The sequence below is a fragment of the Ursus americanus genome, chromosome 5, assembly GCF_024610735.1.
Source record: "Ursus americanus isolate L20-20 chromosome 5, mUrsAme1.1.p, whole genome shotgun sequence".
Classification (NCBI taxonomy): domain Eukaryota; kingdom Metazoa; phylum Chordata; class Mammalia; order Carnivora; family Ursidae; genus Ursus; species Ursus americanus.
This window is the reverse complement of record NC_142131.1, coordinates 87,748,434-87,768,264: the sequence shown is the minus strand read 5'-3', so window position 1 is coordinate 87,768,264 and position 19,831 is coordinate 87,748,434. Positions and strand designations below refer to the sequence as shown.

General features: G+C 57.4%; 1 protein-coding gene across 21 annotated transcripts in view; it reads left to right on the top strand.

Annotated features, from left to right (window-relative positions):
• The window catches only part of OBSCN (obscurin, cytoskeletal calmodulin and titin-interacting RhoGEF), a 142,732-nt gene that overhangs the window by 76,966 nt on the left and 45,935 nt on the right, over positions 1–19,831 (top strand). For 14 of the 21 annotated variants that reach the window (XM_087862428.1, XM_087862441.1, XM_087862430.1 and 11 more), the window contains 18 exons: positions 4,309–4,572; positions 4,913–5,176; positions 5,752–6,015; positions 6,558–6,821; positions 7,162–7,425; positions 8,001–8,264; positions 8,605–8,868; positions 9,411–9,674; positions 10,015–10,278; positions 10,854–11,117; positions 12,025–12,291; positions 13,248–13,514; positions 13,615–13,887; positions 14,466–14,738; positions 14,997–15,193; positions 15,337–15,412; positions 17,717–17,989; positions 18,981–19,247. In XM_087862428.1, the coding sequence (XP_087718554.1) occupies positions 4,309–4,572; positions 4,913–5,176; positions 5,752–6,015; positions 6,558–6,821; positions 7,162–7,425; positions 8,001–8,264; positions 8,605–8,868; positions 9,411–9,674; positions 10,015–10,278; positions 10,854–11,117; positions 12,025–12,291; positions 13,248–13,514; positions 13,615–13,887; positions 14,466–14,738; positions 14,997–15,193; positions 15,337–15,412; positions 17,717–17,989; positions 18,981–19,247 (4,533 nt within the window). Of the gene's footprint in view, positions 1–328; positions 592–1,675; positions 1,677–3,502; positions 3,767–4,308; positions 4,573–4,912; positions 5,177–5,751; positions 6,016–6,557; positions 6,822–7,161; positions 7,426–8,000; positions 8,265–8,604; positions 8,869–9,410; positions 9,675–10,014; positions 10,279–10,853; positions 11,118–12,024; positions 12,292–13,247; positions 13,515–13,614; positions 13,888–14,465; positions 14,739–14,996; positions 15,194–15,336; positions 15,413–17,716; positions 17,990–18,980; positions 19,248–19,831 lie in introns of all 21 variants that reach the window. The other 7 variants (XM_087862446.1, XM_045803980.2, XM_087862431.1 and 4 more) reach the window with 7 other exon arrangements.

Here is a 19,831-nt window from a genome sequence, read left to right as displayed (position 1 = left end):
GTGTGGCCATGTGGACCTGTTGCTTGGTGTCTGCCTATTGTCACTATATCACCACCTTCCCTCTGTTAGACTGTGTCGACATCTGTGTCTTTCTAGTTGGGTCCCCTTGAGATCTCTCAGTATCCTTCTCTGTGCCCAGTGTTTGTCCTGATGTTCTTGTCCAGGCTTGTGTCTCCTCCTGGCCCATTTGCCTCCCACCCCACCTGTGCTTCATTCACTCATTCATGCCATGGCCTTCTGCAGTTTGTGTGGTGCTTGTGGGTATCTCATCCTGGACACAGAATTCCCAAGACAGTCTGATGTCTGCCTGATCCTTGGCTCTGACCAGCCCTACCTGCCAAGTTCACCAAGGGCCTGAGGAAGGAAGAGGCCACCGAAGGAGCCACAGCCACGCTGCAGTGTGAGCTGAGCAAGGTGGCCCCTGTGGAGTGGAGGAAGGGGTCTGAGAGCCTTAGAGCTGAGGACAGATTCAGCCTGATGCAATACGGCACTATGTGTGAGCTGGAGATCTGTGGCCTGTCTGTGGCAGATGCTGGGGAGTACTTGTGTGTGTGCGGGCAGGAGAGGATGTCGGCCATGCTGACCATCAGGGTTAACATCCACCAGTGGCCAACTGAGTGACTTCCCTCTCCCTTTCACTCTGCTTCCCCTATATCCTTCAATGTTGCTGTCACGCTAGGGCCACATGTTGACCATCTGTCTGGTCCATCCCACAAGCTCACACTAAGAACACACTGGTCAGCTCTATGTAGGCTGCAGGGGTGGATGGTGCAGGGACTCCCGGGTGAACATCAATGGAGGGGCATCACAGTCCAGGAAAGCTACCTGTGGCTGTGGCTGTGGCTGTGGCTGTGGCTGTGGCATGTGTTCGGGCTACATATAGGCACAAGTTGTGGGCCCAGGTGTGGAGTTAGGAGAATGTGTGTCCTGTGACGAATGTGTGCAGGACCGAGGGGCATTGTTGGGGGCTTTAGGGATAAGGTGGCCAGAGAGGCCAGGCCCTCCTTTGGTGACAAGGTTTGATTGACCCTGCAGGTTTGTGGAGCATCTGAAGGGCTCTGTCCCAGTCAGCTTGGGCTGCGTGACAAACACTGCATGTGGGCCCACACTCCTAGCAGCTGGAAGTCTGTGATCAAGGAGCCAGGAGCCTCCCTCCTTGGTGTGCATTTACCATCTCCTCCGTGTCCTCACTTGGTTGTTTCTCTGTGTATTTGTGTCCTGATCTCCTCTTCTTACAAGGACACCAGTATGATTAGATAATGACCCACCCCAGTGACCTCGTTTTACCCTAATTACTTCTCGGGAGACCTTATTTTCAAATATGTTCACATTCTGAGGTCCTGGGGTACAACTCTAGCATGCCAATTTGTGGGTAGGACACTGTCCGTCCATGACCCTCTGCTCTCATGCCCTCTACCCCCAAATGCATGTCCTTCTCATATGTGGAATACATTCAGCCTGTCCCCAAGGCCCCAAAGCTTTAACTGATTCCCATGTCACCTCAGAATCCAAAGTGTGATAGCAGCATGTCCACGAGGTTTGGTTGAGACTCAAGGTGGATTACTTTTGAGCTGTGAATCTGTGAAGTCAGGCTGTATGCCTCCCAAACACAGAAGCGTGATCAGCACAGGATACACATTCCCATTCCAAAGCGGGGAACAGGAATGAAGGAGAGGGTCACTGGTCCCCAGAGATGCAAGAATGGGCAGGACTGACTCTTGGATTTTAAGGCTGGAGAAGTAGCCTCTGGCTCAGTGCTCTGTCCTCTGGGCCCATGAGTGCTGACCTTGCCGCTGACCATGGGTGCCATGGCAGTCCTGTGAGCTCTGAAGTGACTGTGATTTCCTTCTTTCCCTTTGTTGAAGGATAATATATGTCCACAGCTAGGCAACTGCATGGGCCCATCCTGTAGGAACCCCACAAGGCTGACGGTTTCCACCATTTCAGCCCTTCATCTCCATCTGATTTAGGCATAGCTGTGGTGTTTCTGGGTGGGATGCTCTCAACAGCCTGGTTGGTCTCCCATGCAGTTTGCAGGAGTTCTACTCATCAGACCAGACCCCTGCACATCCTTCCGGGGTGACCACAACTCTGTCCCCAGCTTCTTCCCTGCTCTAACATTTCACCAGAAGCAGCAAGGAGAAGTAAGACTTCTCCCTCAACTCTTTGCTTAGAGATCTCCTCAGCTAAACATGGAAGATGACTGCTCACAAGTCCCACCTTCCACAAACTCTGGGACAGCACTCAGCCACGTTCCTTGCCACTTCCTACAAAGACTACTTTTCCTCCAAGTGCCCAATAACCTGTTCCTCATTTCCATTTTGGGCCTCACCAGAAGTGCCATAATGTGCATACTGACACCTTCCACTATGATCTCCTCAAGGCAATCTACACTGATCCAGCTGCCCCCAAAATCTAGCCTCTGCCCAACACCCAGTTCCAAAGCCACTTCCACAACTTGAGCTCTTTGTCACAGCAGCAACCCACTCCTAAAACCAAAAGCAGCATGGCTGAGCAACAGAGAAGTGGCCTAGACATCAGAAATGTGTGGTCTTACAGTCCTGGAGGTTGGAGTCTGAGATCCAGGCAGGGCAGGGCTGGTTTCTCTGGAGGCCTCTCATTGGCTTACAGATGACTGCCTTCTCCCTGTGTCCTCACATGGTTGTCTTTCTCCGCATGTCTGTATCCTGATCTCCTCTTCTTGTAAGGACCCTGGTCATACAGGATCAGGACCCACCCTAGTGACCTCATTTTACCTTAATCACCTCTTTAAAGACTCCATCTTGAAATATAGGCCCATTCTGTGGTCTTGGGGTTGGGGATCTGACATGAATTTGGGGGAACATGAGTCCCCTCTCAACATGGTGGGACCAGGGTAGATACTGATCAGCTGTAACTTGTGGAGCCCTGCCTGGACTAGGAATACAGTGGAGGAGGGACCAGGGGTGTGGTTAGAAGGCATGGCTGCATCCATCATGGTCTGTGAGATCTGAGGCAGGAGAGTGAGTGTTCAGTGGGGTCTGGACAGGAACTTGTGAAGTAGAGAAGGTGGGGATGGCATGCAGTGAGCCCAGGTGTGTCCAGTACTGGATGGATGCCCCATGTGGGCTAGAAAGATTGGGATGGAGGCAAGAGTGGAGCAGTGGATATCATGGCCAAGAGATGTCTCATGGAAATTCCTCCATGAGAGATGTCCATTACATCACGAACATGGGTTTTGAGTTGGAGGAGCTTGGTTTAGAACTCAGTACAGGTAAGGCCAGAGCTTGCCTGTATGAAGGGTTAGGGTAGGAGGACACTGAGAAGACAAGATACCTGGAGGGAGCCAGTCCCTGGGCCAACTTCACCTCAAGGCAGGATGCCAGAAGCTCTCACAATCACACACACACACTCTGCCTGTTCTCATCTCCACTCTTCTGCTCTATTCCCATCTGGAGTGTTCATGTTGTGCCCCCAATCCTCCAGAGGGGTTGATGGCTTCTGTCCATCTGAACCTCCACAGCACTACCTGCTCAGTTCATCCAAGGTCTGAAGACCAAGGAGGCCACGGAAGGAGCCATGGCCACGCTGCACTGTGAGCTAAGCAAGGCGGCCCCTGTAGAGTGGAGGAAGGGGCCCAAGACCCTCAGAGCTGGGGACAGAGTCAGCCTGAGGCAGGAAGGGACCGTCTGTGAGCTGGAGATCCATGGCCTGGCTGTGGCAGATGCTGGAGAGTATTCGTGTGTGTGCGGGCAAGAGAGGACATCAGCCACGCTGGCCATCAGGGGTAAAGACCGCATGAGGCCAAGCAGAGCTGTGTTCTGGTGTCCACTTGACTTTGTGACGTCCATCTGCACTCAGTCCATATTCACGTTCTTTCTCTCCCACATTCTCTCGGTGTCATCCTCCATCGATTACTCCATGGAATCCACCTCATCTCCTGGGCTGTTGTGTGAACCATGAGAAGCCAGCATCCCACCCACTTCCCATCCCTTGGTCACTGCTAGTCCTGTTGTCCTTTGGGAGTCTGTCTTGTCCTCTGTCCTGGGGTGTCCTGCCCCCAACAATCTCCGGTTCTGTGTCCGACTCTCCCGAGCCGTGCTGGGCAGAGTCATACCAAGTATGAGGCCTGAGGAGCCACTGAAGAGCCCATGGCCACACTGTGCACAGGCCAGGCTGAGGAAGCCACCACCCACCATGTGTGCTCAGCACACCAAGCACATGGCCCATGTCCATTTGGGTTTGTGTCCTCTCTGTGAAGTTCGTGTCCTGTCTCATCCATGTGGCCAGAGACCGTGATTGTGTCTGTGTCTTTCTGACCCTCCCCAGCCCTGCCTGCCAAGTTCACCAAGGGCCTGAGGAAGGAAGAGGCCATGGAAGGAACCACGGCCACGCTGCAGTGTGAGCTGAGCAAGGCGGCCCCCGTGGAGTGGAGGAAGGGGTCTGAGACCCTCAGAGCTGGAGACAGAGTCAGCCTGAGGCAGGATGGGACCGTCTGTGAGCTGGAGATCCGTGGCCTGGTGGTGGCAGATGCTGGGGAGTACTCGTGCATGTGCGGGCAGGAGAGGACATCAGCCATGCTGACTGTCAAGGGTAAAGACCATGTGTGGCCATGTGGACCTGTTGCTTGGTGTCTGCCCATTGTGACTATATCACCACCTTCCCTCTGTTAGACTGTGTCAACATCTGTATCTCTCTAGTTGGGTCCCCCTGGGGTCTCCTGGCCACCATTTCCTTGTCCAGTATTGTCCTGATGTTCACGTTCAGGCTTGACCTGTTCCTCCTGAGCCATTTGTCTCCCACCTCTCCTGTGCTTCATTCAGTCATTCATGCTGTGGCCTTCTGCAGATTGTGTGGTACTTGTGGGTATCTCTTCCTGGACACAGACTGCCCAAGACAGTCTGGTGTCTTCCTGACTCTTGGCTCTCCCCAGCATTACCTGCCAAGTTCATAAAAGGTCTGAAGAATGAGGAGGCCACAGAAGGGGCCACAGCCACACTGCACTGTGAGCTAAGCACGGCGGCCCCTGTGGAGTGGAGGAAGGGGTCTGAGACCCTCAGAGATGGGGACAGAGTCAGCCTGAAGCAGGACGGGGCCATGTGTGAGCTGGAGATCCGTGGCCTGGCGGTGGCAGATGCTGGGGAGTACTCGTGTGTGTGTGGACAGGAGAAGACATCAGCCATGCTGACCATCAGGGGTAAAGACTATTTGTGGCCATGTGGGCCTCTGGCTCGGTGTGTGCCCATTGTCTCCCTGTTCGCCCCTATTCTTTGGAGGACTGTGTGGGCATCTGTGTCTTTCCAACTGTGGTTTCGTGTCTGTCCTGGGTTCTGTGTCCTCATTCAGCAGATGTCCTGATGTTTGTGTCCAGTGCTTTGTGCCCTTTGTTTCTGCAAGGCCATTTGCCTCTCTCACCATCTCTGCATGTGTGTCTCGTTCAGGCCGTGGCCCTTTGTAGTTGTTTGATCCTTGTGTGTGTACCCGTCCTGGACACAAGTCCCCCAGACAGCCGACTGTTCTCCCTATTTCTTGGCTTTCCCCAGCCGTGTCGGCTAGAGTCATACCAAGTATGAGGCCTGAGGAGCCACTGAAGAGGCCATGGCCACACTGTGCACAGGCCAGGCTGAGGGAAGCCACCACCCACCGTGTGTGCTCAGCACACCGAGCATGTGGCCCATGTCCATTTGGGTTTGTGTTTTTTCTGTGACGTTTGTGTCTTGTCCATGTGGTCAGAGACTGTGATTGTGTCTGTGTCTTTCTGACCCTCCCCAGCCCTGCCTGCCAAGTTCACCAAGGGCCTGAGGAAGGAAGAGGCCACAGAAGGAGCCACGGCCACGCTGCAGTGTGAGCTGAGCAAGGCGGCCCCTGTGGAATGGAGAAAAGGTCTGGAGATCCTCAGAGCTGGGGACAGAATCAGCCTGAGGCAGGAAGGGACCGTCTGTGAGCTGGAGATCCATGGCCTGGCTGTGGCAGATGCTGGAGAGTATTCGTGTGTGTGCGGGCAAGAGAGGACATCAGCCACGCTGGCCATCAGGGGTAAAGACCGCATGAGGCCAAGCAGAGCTGTGTTCTGGTGTCCACTTGACTTTGTGACATCCATCTACACTCAATCCATAGTCACGTTCTTTCTCTCCCACATTCTCTCGGTGTCATCCTCCATCGATTACTCCATGGAATCCACCTCATCTCCTGGGCTGTTGTGTGAACCATGAGAAGCCAGCATCCCACCCACTTCCCATCCCTTGGTCACTGCTAGTCCTGTTGTCCTTTGGGAGTCTGTCTTGTCCTCTGTCCTGGGGTGTCCTGCCCCCAACAATCTCCGGTTCTGTGTCCGACTCTCCCGAGCCGTGCTGGGCAGAGTCATACCAAGTATGAGGCCTGAGGAGCCACTGAAGAGCCCATGGCCACACTGTGCACAGGCCAGGCTGAGGAAGCCACCACCCACCATGTGTGCTCAGCACACCAAGCACATGGCCCATGTCCATTTGGGTTTGTGTCCTCTCTGTGAAGTTCGTGTCCTGTCTCATCCATGTGGCCAGAGACCGTGATTGTGTCTGTGTCTTTCTGACCCTCCCCAGCCCTGCCTGCCAAGTTCACCAAGGGCCTGAGGAAGGAAGAGGCCATGGAAGGAACCACGGCCACGCTGCAGTGTGAGCTGAGCAAGGCGGCCCCCGTGGAGTGGAGGAAGGGGTCTGAGACCCTCAGAGCTGGAGACAGAGTCAGCCTGAGGCAGGATGGGACCGTCTGTGAGCTGGAGATCCGTGGCCTGGTGGTGGCAGATGCTGGGGAGTACTCGTGCATGTGCGGGCAGGAGAGGACATCAGCCATGCTGACTGTCAAGGGTAAAGACCATGTGTGGCCATGTGGACCTGTTGCTTGGTGTCTGCCCATTGTGACTATATCACCACCTTCCCTCTGTTAGACTGTGTCAACATCTGTATCTCTCTAGTTGGGTCCCCCTGGGGTCTCCTGGCCACCATTTCCTTGTCCAGTATTGTCCTGATGTTCACGTTCAGGCTTGACCTGTTCCTCCTGAGCCATTTGTCTCCCACCTCTCCTGTGCTTCATTCAGTCATTCATGCTGTGGCCTTCTGCAGATTGTGTGGTACTTGTGGGTATCTCTTCCTGGACACAGACTGCCCAAGACAGTCTGGTGTCTTCCTGACTCTTGGCTCTCCCCAGCATTACCTGCCAAGTTCATAAAAGGTCTGAAGAATGAGGAGGCCACAGAAGGGGCCACAGCCACACTGCACTGTGAGCTGAGCAAGGCGGCCCCCGTGGAGTGGAGGAAGGGGTCTGAGACCCTCAGAGCTGGGGACAGAGTCATCCTGAAGCAGGATGGGGCCATGTGTGAGCTGGAGATCCGTGGCCTGGCTGTGGCAGATGCTGGGGAGTACTCGTGTGTGCGTGGACAGGAGAAGACATCAGCCACGCTGACCATCAGGGGTAAAGACTATTTGTGGCCATGTGGGCCTCTGGCTCGGTGTGTGCCCATTGTCTCCCTGTTCACCCCTATTCTTTGGAGGACTGTGTGGGCATCTGTGTCTTTCCAACTGTGGTTTCGTGTCTGTCCTGGGTTCTGTGTCCTCATTCAGCAGATGTCCTGATGTTTGTGTCCAGTGCTTTGTGCCCTTTGTTTCTGCAAGGCCATTTGCCTCTCTCACCATCTCTGCATGTGTGTCTCGTTCAGGCCGTGGCCCTTTGTAGTTGTTTGATCCTTGTGTGTGTACCCGTCCTGGACACAAGTCCCCCAGACAGCCGACTGTTCTCCCTATTTCTTGGCTTTCCCCAGCTGTGTCGGCTAGAGTCATACCAAGTATGAGGCCTGAGGAGCCACTGAAGAGGCCATGGCCACACTGTGCACAGGCCAGGCTGAGGGAAGCCACCACCCACCGTGTGTGCTCAGCACACCGAGCATGTGGCCCATGTCCATTTGGGTTTGTGTTTTTTCTGTGACGTTTGTGTCTTGTCCATGTGGTCAGAGACTGTGATTGTGTCTGTGTCTTTCTGACCCTCCCCAGCCCTGCCTGCCAAGTTCACCAAGGGCCTGAGGAAGGAAGAGGCCACAGAAGGAGCCACGGCCACGCTGCAGTGTGAGCTGAGCAAGGCGGCCCCTGTGGAATGGAGAAAAGGTCCGGAGATCCTCAGAGCTGGGGACAGAGTCAGCCTGAGGCAGGAAGGGACCGTCTGTGAGCTGGAGATCCGTGGCCTGGTGGTGGCAGATGCTGGGGAGTACTCGTGCATGTGCGGGCAGGAGAGGACATCAGCCACGCTGACCATCAGGGGTAAAGACCATGTGTGGCCATGTGGACCTGTTGCTTGGTGTCTGCCCATTGTGACTATATCACCGCCTTCCCTCTGTTAGACTGTGTCAACATCTGTATCTCTCTAGTTGGGTCCCCCTGGGGTCTCCTGGCCACCATTTCCTTGTCCAGTATTGTCCTGATGTTCACGTTCAGGCTTGACCTGTTCCTCCTGAGCCATTTGTCTCCCACCTCTCCTGTGCTTCATTCAGTCATTCATGCTGTGGCCTTCTGCAGATTGTGTGGTACTTGTGGGTATCTCTTCCTGGACACAGACTGCCCAAGACAGTCTGGTGTCTTCCTGACTCTTGGCTCTCCCCAGCATTACCTGCCAAGTTCATAAAAGGTCTGAAGAATGAGGAGGCCACAGAAGGGGCCACGGCCACGCTGCACTGTGAGCTAAGCAAGGCGGCCCCTGTGGAGTGGAGGAAGGGGCCCAAGACCCTCAGAGCTGGAGACAGAGTCAGCCTGAAGCAGGATGGGACCACGTGTGAGCTGGAGATCCATGGCCTGGCTGTGGCAGATGCTGGAGAGTATTCGTGTGTGTGCGGGCAAGAGAGGACATCAGCCACGCTGACCATCAGGGGTAAAGACCGCATGAGGCCAAGCAGAGCTGTGTTCTGGTGTCCACTTGACTTTGTGACGTCCATCTGCACTCAGTCCATATTCACGTTCTTTCTCTCCCACATTCTCTCGGTGTCATCCTCCATCGATTACTCCATGGAATCCACCTCATCTCCTGGGCTGTTGTGTGAACCATGAGAAGCCAGCATCCCACCCACTTCCCATCCCTTGGTCACTGCTAGTCCTGTTGTCCTTTGGGAGTCTGTCTTGTCCTCTGTCCTGGGGTGTCCTGCCCCCAACAATCTCCGGTTCTGTGTCCGACTCTCCCGAGCCGTGCTGGGCAGAGTCATACCAAGTATGAGGCCTGAGGAGCCACTGAAGAGCCCATGGCCACACTGTGCACAGGCCAGGCTGAGGAAGCCACCACCCACCATGTGTGCTCAGCACACCAAGCACATGGCCCATGTCCATTTGGGTTTGTGTCCTCTCTGTGAAGTTCGTGTCCTGTCTCATCCATGTGGCCAGAGACCGTGATTGTGTCTGTGTCTTTCTGACCCTCCCCAGCCCTGCCTGCCAAGTTCACCAAGGGCCTGAGGAAGGAAGAGGCCATGGAAGGAACCACGGCCACGCTGCAGTGTGAGCTGAGCAAGGCGGCCCCCGTGGAGTGGAGGAAGGGGTCTGAGACCCTCAGAGCTGGAGACAGAGTCAGCCTGAGGCAGGATGGGACCGTCTGTGAGCTGGAGATCCGTGGCCTGGTGGTGGCAGATGCTGGGGAGTACTCGTGCATGTGCGGGCAGGAGAGGACATCAGCCATGCTGACTGTCAAGGGTAAAGACCATGTGTGGCCATGTGGACCTGTTGCTTGGTGTCTGCCCATTGTGACTATATCACCACCTTCCCTCTGTTAGACTGTGTCAACATCTGTATCTCTCTAGTTGGGTCCCCCTGGGGTCTCCTGGCCACCATTTCCTTGTCCAGTATTGTCCTGATGTTCACGTTCAGGCTTGACCTGTTCCTCCTGAGCCATTTGTCTCCCACCTCTCCTGTGCTTCATTCAGTCATTCATGCTGTGGCCTTCTGCAGATTGTGTGGTACTTGTGGGTATCTCTTCCTGGACACAGACTGCCCAAGACAGTCTGGTGTCTTCCTGACTCTTGGCTCTCCCCAGCATTACCTGCCAAGTTCATAAAAGGTCTGAAGAATGAGGAGGCCACAGAAGGGGCCACAGCCACACTGCACTGTGAGCTAAGCACGGCGGCCCCTGTGGAGTGGAGGAAGGGGTCTGAGACCCTCAGAGATGGGGACAGAGTCAGCCTGAAGCAGGACGGGGCCATGTGTGAGCTGGAGATCCGTGGCCTGGCGGTGGCAGATGCTGGGGAGTACTCGTGTGTGTGTGGACAGGAGAAGACATCAGCCATGCTGACCATCAGGGGTAAAGACTATTTGTGGCCATGTGGGCCTCTGGCTCGGTGTGTGCCCATTGTCTCCCTGTTCGCCCCTATTCTTTGGAGGACTGTGTGGGCATCTGTGTCTTTCCAACTGTGGTTTCGTGTCTGTCCTGGGTTCTGTGTCCTCATTCAGCAGATGTCCTGATGTTTGTGTCCAGTGCTTTGTGCCCTTTGTTTCTGCAAGGCCATTTGCCTCTCTCACCATCTCTGCATGTGTGTCTCGTTCAGACCGTGGCCCTTTGTAGTTGTTTGATCCTTGTGTGTGTACCCGTCCTGGACACAAGTCCCCCAGACAGCCGACTGTTCTCCCTATTTCTTGGCTTTCCCCAGCCGTGTCGGCTAGAGTCATACCAAGTATGAGGCCTGAGGAGCCACTGAAGAGGCCATGGCCACACTGTGCACAGGCCAGGCTGAGGGAAGCCACCACCCACCGTGTGTGCTCAGCACACCGAGCATGTGGCCCATGTCCATTTGGGTTTGTGTTTTTTCTGTGACGTTTGTGTCTTGTCCATGTGGTCAGAGACTGTGATTGTGTCTGTGTCTTTCTGACCCTCCCCAGCCCTGCCTGCCAAGTTCACCAAGGGCCTGAGGAAGGAAGAGGCCACAGAAGGAGCCACGGCCACGCTGCAGTGTGAGCTGAGCAAGGCGGCCCCTGTGGAATGGAGAAAGGGTCCAGAGACCCTCAGAGCTGGGGACAGAGTCAGCCTGAGGCAGGAAGGGACCGTCTGTGAGCTGGAGATCCGTGGCCTGGTGGTGGCAGATGCTGGGGAGTACTCGTGCATGTGCGGGCAGGAGAGGACATCAGCCACGCTGACCATCAGGGGTAAAGACCATGTGTGACTTGGTGTCTGTATAGTCTCACCCTGTCCCCACTTTCTCTCTAGTAGGGTCGTGGGTGTCTGTGTCTTGCCACTGGGCTTCCCCTGGTCTCTCCCAGCCTCCATGTCCTTATTCTGTATTTGTCCTGATGTCATTTCCAGGCTTGTCTATTCCTCCTGGGGTACTTGTCTTCCTCACTATCTGTGTGTTCATTAGGTCCTTCACACTGTGACCCTTTACTGTTTGTGATTATTGTGGGTGTTCCCATCCTGGACAATGTATCTCCAAGACAGTCTGATGTTCTCTGTGTCACCTTGACCCTCCCCAGCCCTGCCTGCCAAGTTCACACAAAGTCTAAGGAATGAGGAGGCCACAGAAGGTGCCACAGTCATGCTGTTATGTGAGTTGAGCAAGGCAGCCTCCGTGGAGTGGAGGAAGGGCCCCGAGACACTTATAGCTGGGGACATAGTCAGCCTGAGGCAGGACAGGGCTGTGTGTGAGCTGGAGATCCATGGCCTGGCCATGGCGGATGCTGGGGAGTACTCGTGTGTGTGTGGGCAGGAGAGGACATCAGCCAAGCTCACTGTCATGGGTAAAGACCATGTGTGGCCACATGGAGTACAGGGGTGCGTGTCCTTGTCTCTGTGTCTCTGCATCTTCACTGGCTCTCAGACGCACTCCCCTCCTCTGTCCTCTGTCTACTCGCCTGTCCAGTGTTCTTTGTCTGGCTATTGACCTCCATCCTCATGACCTCATGGGGCCTGTCCTGGTGGTAGGGACAGAATTCCCACCTCATGTCTCTCTCCCACCTCACCCCAATCCGCCGAGCTTTTCTATCTTCAGTGTGTCCAGCTGTGTGTCGGGATCATGGGGCTGATCCTGTGTCCCTTGTGCCCCCACCTACCCTTCAGCCCCACAGGTTGTATTCAGGGAGCCGCTCCAGAGCCTGCAGGCTGAGGAGGGTGCCTCGGTCACCCTGCGGTGTGAGCTGTCTCAGCCCAATGCCGCCGTGGTCTGGAGCAAGGGCGGTCTGGAGCTGCAGGCTGACGAGCGCAGGGAGCCTCGGCAGCGGGGCCGCATGGCGGAGCTTGTGCTGCGGGACCTGCGCAGGGAGGACTCGGGAGAATACACATGTGCCTGTGGACCCCAGGCCACCAGTGCCACCCTCACCATTTCAGGTGGGCCCTAAGGCAAGAGCTGTCCCATGTGCAGGTACCCTGTGCTTTGGGCTGCACCTCAGGGCTGCCGCGCCACCCTGGGCATCCCATGCGGGACATGGGCTCTGTGGGCATGTCAGGCCTGGCAGGAAGTTCAGCCCTCACTATCCCCACGCTGGTAGCTGAGACCCTGGAGTTAACCCCAGCACCGACAGCCTCACCCCTGTGCTTCCCTTCACTGTCATGCCCCTGCGGGTCTCCCCTGCACCACATAGCCACGCCCCTGAGGCTCCCCTCCTGCACTCCGTAGCTGTAGCTTTGTCCCTGTGGTTCCCTCTGCACTTTGTAGCCACGCCCCCGCGGGTCTCCCCTGCACCCATAGCCTCGCCCCTGCGGCTCCCCTCTGCACTTTGTAGCCACGCCTCTGCATCCCCATAGTCTTGCTCCGGTGGTTCTCACCCCCAGACCCTTAGAAGCTCGCCCCTCCCACTCTGTAGCTATGCCCCAGCTCCTTTTTTTTTAATTTATTTTTTTATTTTAATTTTTTATTATGTTATGTTAGCCACAATACAGTACATCCTTAGTTTTTGATGTAGTGTTCCATGATTCATTGTTTGCATATAACACCCAGTGCTCCATGCAATACGTGCCCTCCTTAATACCCACCACCGGGCTAGCCCATCGCCCCACCCCCCTCCCCTCTGAAGCCCTTAGTTTGTGCCCCAGCCCTCAGTCCCATCGCCCTGAAAACCTCAGCTGAGTGCCTGTGGTGCCTCCTCTATTTTATAGCTGCTCTCTGGCGGTTCTCCCCAGCACCCCTGTAGGCACCCTGGGTCCTGCCCCCACTATCTCCCCGACCCACACAGTTACACCCCCCCCCCCGTCTCCCTGTGCCCGATAGCTGGGCTCCTGCTGTTGCCCCCTGCTCTCCCTAATGGTTCCTGCCCCTGGCATCACGCTCTCCTGCTTCCCCATAGCTGCACCTGTGCGGTTCCTCAGGGAGCTGCAGGCCCAGGAGGTGGATGAGGGCGCCACGGCACACCTGTGCTGCGAGCTGAGCCGTGAGAGTGCCAGCGTGGAGTGGCGCAAGGGTTCCCTGCAGCTTTTCCCTTGTGCCAAGTACCAGATGGTGCAGGAGGGAAGGGCCGCCGAGCTGCTGGTGCGTGACGTGGAGCAGGAGGACTCCGGCCACTATACCTGTGACGCGGGAGACACACAGAGCACTGCCAGCCTCTCTGTCCGATGTGAGCTGCCCAGCAGCCCCTTGCTGTCTCTGGGGCCCTCAATCCCCGAGGGGCCGGTGCCTCGCTCAGCAGCCCTAAGCACCGCTCCCTGGTCCCCCAGCCCCTAGGCCCACATTCCAGGAGGAGCTGCAGAGCACGGAGCAGGAGGTGGGCAGCGTGGCCCGGCTGCGTTGCCAGCTGAGCGAGGCAGAGACCGGTGTCCCAGTGCAGTGGCTCAAGGAGGGTGTGGAGCTGCACGGGAGCCCCAAATACGAGATAAGGCGGCTGGGGGCCACATGTGAGCTACTGATCCACGGGCTGGAGGCCAAGGACACGGGCGAGTATGTCTGTGTGGCCGGTGGTCAGAAAACCGTGGCCTCTGTCATGGTCAAAGGTGAGCCCTCCCTGCCACACCCTTGCCCCTGTGGCTGCCCTGGGGGTGCACCTGGTCTGGCCCAGCTCCCATTAAGGCCAAGCACTTGTCTGGGCGTTGCTCTGGGGGCTCTGGGGTTATAGGCTCTCTCTTCTCTTTTCTGCTGCACTCTGGTGCAGGTGCTTCTAGAGAGGAGTGTTCATGGGGGGAAACATGCTGCAACCCTCCACCCGAACACTGCCCTGCATCCCACCCCAGCCCACAGGTGGGCAGCCTGGCTGGGTCATCCTCATGGAGCAGGGCCTGTCTTAAAGGGCTTCCCTCCCTGATGTCCTGGCCAGGGCAGGGCTGGCCATGGGGTGAGGATGGACAGAAGCTGCCCTGCACCCCACAGGTGCTCACGTTCCTTCCAAACAGAGGCGCCCCCAGCCCAGTCTAGGAGTTGAGTGTCATGGTGACAAATGTGTGGGGCACATAGAGACTGTGCCAAGAGCAGAGTGTGAGGGTGTTCAGGAAGGCTTCTTGGAGGAGGAGGAGTGGGCAGTTGGCTTGGGTGCTCTGGCCTGGCTGGTAAAGGGACCTCCTCACCTATACCCCAGAGCCAGAGGTGACCATCGTGCGGGGGCTGGTGGATGCCGAGGTGCAGGTCGATGGGGACGTGGAGTTCACCTGTGAGGTGTCGCGGGATGGGGTCACGGATGTGGAGTGGCGCCTCCAGGGCCTGCCCCTGCAGAGCAACGAGGTGACAGAGGTGTCTGTGCGGGACGGCTGCACCCACACGCTCCAGCTGAAGGGCGTGACACCTGAGGATGCGGGCACCGTCTCCTTCCACGTGGGCGTCCACACGTCCTCCGCGCAGCTCACTGTCCGAGGTAGTGGGGCCGGGCAGGCTCACTGCACTCTGGGCTGGAAGGTTCGGGCGTCTGTGGGCCAGACACAGATCCCTGTGGGGGGTGGGGAACTGGTGGGGAGGTGGCCCTGTGAATGGGCGGTTCTGGGATGGCCAAGATATGGTGGAGTGGTGCCTCACGTGCTTGTCTTCAGGAGTTGGGGTGGGGTGCTGGGGTGGACCCTGGGCACCGGGAGGCACTCCTGTCCTGGAGGCCGATGCTGTGTCTCCCGCTGTGCAGTCCCTGAGGTGACCATTCTGGAGCCCCTGCAGGATCTGCAGCTCAACGAGGGCCAGGACGCCCACTTTCGGTGCCAGCTGTCCAGGGCCTCTGGGCAGGAGGCCCGCTGGGCCCTGGGAGGGGTGCCCCTGCAGGCCAATGAGATGAATGACATCACTGTGGAACACGGCACGCTCCACCTCCTCACTTTGCACAAGGTGGGTTCCCTGGGACCTGCCCCAGCCACAGTGCTCCCAGGGGTGTGGGTGAAGGAAGATCCCAACTCCAGCTGGACTGGACTGGGGGCCTGCAGAGATGGTGGAAGCAGGGCTGCCAGGCTGAGACCCCCTCTCTCCTTCAGGTGACCCTGGAGGATGCTGGAACCATCAGTTTCCAAGTGGGCTCGTGTAGCTCGGAGGCCCAGTTAAAGGTCACAGGTGGGCAGCCCCCTCCCCTAACCAGCCCCTTGCCTATGGGTGTCTGTATTTCCCTACTCAGGGAGCTGTTTGGGGATGGTGTGACCAGAAACACAAGACTTCCAGAGGTGATCTTGCCTTGGGGTGGCAGTTTTCCACCCCTTGGTGGCTTAAGCCACAGACCACAAAGCCCAACAAGATGGACCAAGTCAGGTCAGCTTGAGACATTCTGGTGTGTGTGGGATATCAGTATGGGATGAGTGCTGTCCACAGGAGGGAGGTGGGGAGGCTGCTGTGGGCCTGGGCCCTGCGGTGGAGGCAGGGCCTTTGGAATTTCCACCCTCCATACAGCGACTCTTGTGACACTGGTCCATGTGCTCATGTCTACATGGATACACAGCTGTGCATCCAGCAGATTTCCCAGTGCTGATACAGGCACAGCTGTGATGTGTGTCTGTTTAGACAAGAACATTCGAGGCCCCAGGCCTCTAGGCAGGATCCGAAGACTTTCAACTTGGGTTATACTTTGTCCCCAAAGCTGGTCATCTCTGAGTGCCTGACCAGGAGAGCTTCTCCTGTGCTCTCGTACTCCTGGTTTTCAAGCTGGTCCCATGTGTCTGACCACCCACCCACTAGCCATGATTCATTTACACATCCAACTACTCGTCCATTTACCACCCATCTTTCTGTCTATCCACTTACCTGTTCATCCATCTATCCACCATGTACCCATCTACCATTTATCCACCCACCTGATCCATCTATCCATCCATCATCCATTCACTCATCCACCTACCACCCACCTGTCTGATCACCATCCACCATCCACCCATCCATCTGTTCATCCACCCATCCACCATCCATCCACCATCTATCCACCCAGCCACCATCCATTCACCACCCATCCATCCATCCACCATCCATCTACTGCTCATCCATCCACCATCCATCCATCCACCATCCATCCGTCTGCTCATCCACGCATCCACCATCTGTCCATCCATCCATCCATCCATCCATCCATCCATCCATTCATCCACCCATCCACCATCTGTCCATCCATCCATCCATCCATTCATCCACCCATCCACCATCTGTCCATCCATCCATCCATCCATCCATCCATCTGTTCATTTGCCATCCATCTGTCCAACCACCATCCATCCATGCGCCCAACCATCCACCCACCATCTATCCTACCATCTACTTAAAAAGGGGACAGATGCAGCTCTGCCCTCAGGGAGTGCCCAGTCTGTTGTGGGAGTTGGACATAGAGACGGAGTGTATCCTAAATCTCACGTACCCTCCCCTCCCATCAGATCTTCAGAGGGTGGACAGACAGTCAGCTCTGTGAACTGTGGGGCTGGGAAAGGCTCCAAGATTAGTGCCCTCAAGTGGAGTGATGGGAGAGGGGTAGTATCCTGGTTGTCCTGAGTAGAGTGGGTCCAGGAAAGGCCTTGTGTGTTCCTCAGGGTGGGCAGCATGGGACTGGGTTGGGCCTTGGCCCCTACTGAGGGCTGTGCCTTGGCCCCTCTTGGCCGGGTGTCCCCAGTTGGAGTGTGCTGGTGATGGCCTTGTGGGGAGGGCCATGAGCATGGGGGTGTGCGAATGGGTGTCCTGGTAGGTGGCATATGGATGAACTTGGGAACTCTGCTGGAGATGGAAATGGGGAGCTGATGGGGTAGGGTGGGGATGCAGTCAGGTGTGCACTTTTGGGAGAGGGTGGAAAGGCAGGTGGGGGCTAGGGTGTCAATGGTGCACCCCCAGGAAGGGCATGGAGGGCCTTCTGGGGGAGGGGCCAGCCAAGGTCGGTACAGGGGTACAGAGCAGTGGGAAGGCTCTGGGTTCAGGCCCCACCATGTGATATGCGGCATTAGGGCCCAGGAATCTTAGGGCACATCTGCGCAAATGGAATTCTGGGGATGGGAGAAATACCGGCTTCCACACTCCCAGGGATGGACGGCTTACTTCCCATGGGAGATCCCACACCGTATCAGAGCACTGGGCCCCATGGCTTCTCCTCCTCACTCCACACCCACCCCACAAAGATCACAGTTTTGGAGTGTGGGGCTTGTGTGTTGTGTCTTCTGAAAAGGGCATGGAGGCAGGTCATCAGTGTCCTTTGGTGAAAGTGGACATGTTCCAGTGGGGGTGTCGGGTGCAGGGGGCTGCGCTGGCCCTCCATGGGCTTGCCGTGGGTGGTCTCTGTATCTCATTCTGCAAGCAAGGTGGGCCAGCTGGCCTGGGTGGACTGTAGACTCAGACCCCAGGTTGGCCCCGCAGACCCGGGGTGCCCAGCCCCCCTCCTTTTGCCCTCTTGCACAGAGGCGGCACCATGCCTGGTACGTGGCTTGCAGAACGTGGACGTCTTTGCGGGGGAGGTGGCCACATTCTCCTGTGAGGTGTCCCGTGCGGGTGGGCTGGAGGCCCGCTGGTGGCTGGATGGCACCCTGCTGCAGGATGGCCCCCAGAGCGCCATCTCCGTGCGCGACGGGACCTTCCACTCCCTCACACTCTCGGGCCTGGGGGTTGCTGACTCAGGCACCATCACCTACCGCGCAGGGCCCCTGGTCTCCACGGCCAAGTTGTTGGTCAAAGGTATTGGCCGATGGGACCCTGCCCCAAGCTGGCGCTTCTGCACCTGCTGACTCCGCACGCTTGCTGTGGGCTTCCTGGGTGGTGGGTCTGGGGCTGGCCCTAGGACATGATCTGGGCAGGCACGGTGAGAGGTCTGCTACCCTGATCTGTGGAAGAGAAGGCCGGGCTGGGGAGTGGTGAAGCTGTAAGGCAACCCTACCCCCACCCACCTGTTGTGCCCAGGCACTGCTTCCTCCCTGGGCCACCACTCTGTGGAGCACCTGTGGGCAGCCGGGAGGTGAGAGCCCCCTTCCTGGCCCCGGGCTGAGCCTGCACCGTCCCGGCTCGCAGCTGCTTCCCTTGCTGCGGGCTCAGTTGAGGTCTTGTGCCCTTCTGGGAAAGAGCTGGCCTCTGGGGAGGGACACCAGTGGGGGTGTCAGGTAGTCCTGGGATGGCCGGCCAGCAGGGCTTCTCCTGGTACTCTCGCTCTGATCCCCTCGGTGTTTCTACAGAATTAGTGTGGACATTCACCCACATCCCAGGGGCGACTCATTTGGTGAGCAGGGTTTCAGCAGGCTAAGATGGGATGGGGACCCCCAAGGAGGTTGGTGAGGCCCCTGGAGAAGGGACAAGCTGGGCTAGGGGTGCCGTGTGTTCAGCAGAGTGCATAGACCCCGAGCAGGGCCTGGGGGCTTTGAGGACAGGTGTTGTGTCCATGCTGAGGCAAAGTATGCCCTGGGCCAGGGGGTGGGGAGGGAGGCAGGGGCTTAGGAGACAGCGGGGTGAGGAAGGGCCTAGCCCCGACAGAGGCCAAGCCGACACTGCTATCTGCTGGGGGGGTGTCGGGGGAGGGGAAGGCTTGCCCTACCAAGAGGGCCCCGGGGCTGCTGTAACAGGTGCCCCTCCCGCCACAGCCCTGCGCTTGCTTGCTGCTGAGCCGCTGAGAGCAGAGGGCGGGTGGGGTGCAGCTGCGCTGCTCCAGCTGACGCGTGACCGGGGTGTCGGCCGACAGATCCCACGGTGGAGGTGGTCAGTGCCATGCAGGACCTGGTGGTGGAGGAGGGTGGCCCGGCCGAGCTCCTCTGCCAGTACTCGCGGCCCGTGCAGGCCACGTGGAAGATGGACGAGCAGGAGGTGCGCGCCGACGGGCGCCGCGTCATCATAGAGCAGGACTGGACCGTGGCCAGGCTGTCCTTCAGGCCGGCCTTGCCTTGCGACAGTGGCATCTATTCTTGTGAGGCTGCAGGCACCCGCGTGGCGGCCCTGCTGCACGTGCAAGGTGAGGCCTTGCACGGCTCCGGCGTGGCTGGGGCCATCCTGAATGGTGCAGAGGCAGGCAGTGACAGCCAACGCCTTGTGACCATGCCAGAAAGACAGGGTCCAGCAGGCAGACCCCCACTCCTCCCAGAGCAGCCTGACAGGACAGGTGCTGGGCTGAGCTCCTTGGGTCCCGAGATCTTAGCTATGCTCCTGTCCAGACCAGCCACCCAGAGGGCACTGGAGTCTTGTGTCCTGGTCCACAGCACAGCAAGGACACTCTCTGGGAACCAGGAGTGGGGGGGGGGCGGCATTTGACTACAGCCCCTGTCGGGGAGGAGCATCTCTTGGCTGCTGCCACTTCCTATTTGGGAAAATCTGAACCCCTCCCAGTGGTGAGTGAGCTGGAGGCTGGAGGCAGTGGTCAGGGGGCCACCTGCCGGATGGTGAACCCATCCCTTCACTCTTGAAATAACTAAGTTCTTAAAACTTTTTTTTTGGGGTCACTGGGGGCACAGCTCAGAATAGACAGCAATCCCTCTGTTCTGGGGGCCATCCCCGTGGGGGCTGAGGAAGGTGTGATAGCTGCTGCCTGTGAGCCCAGGC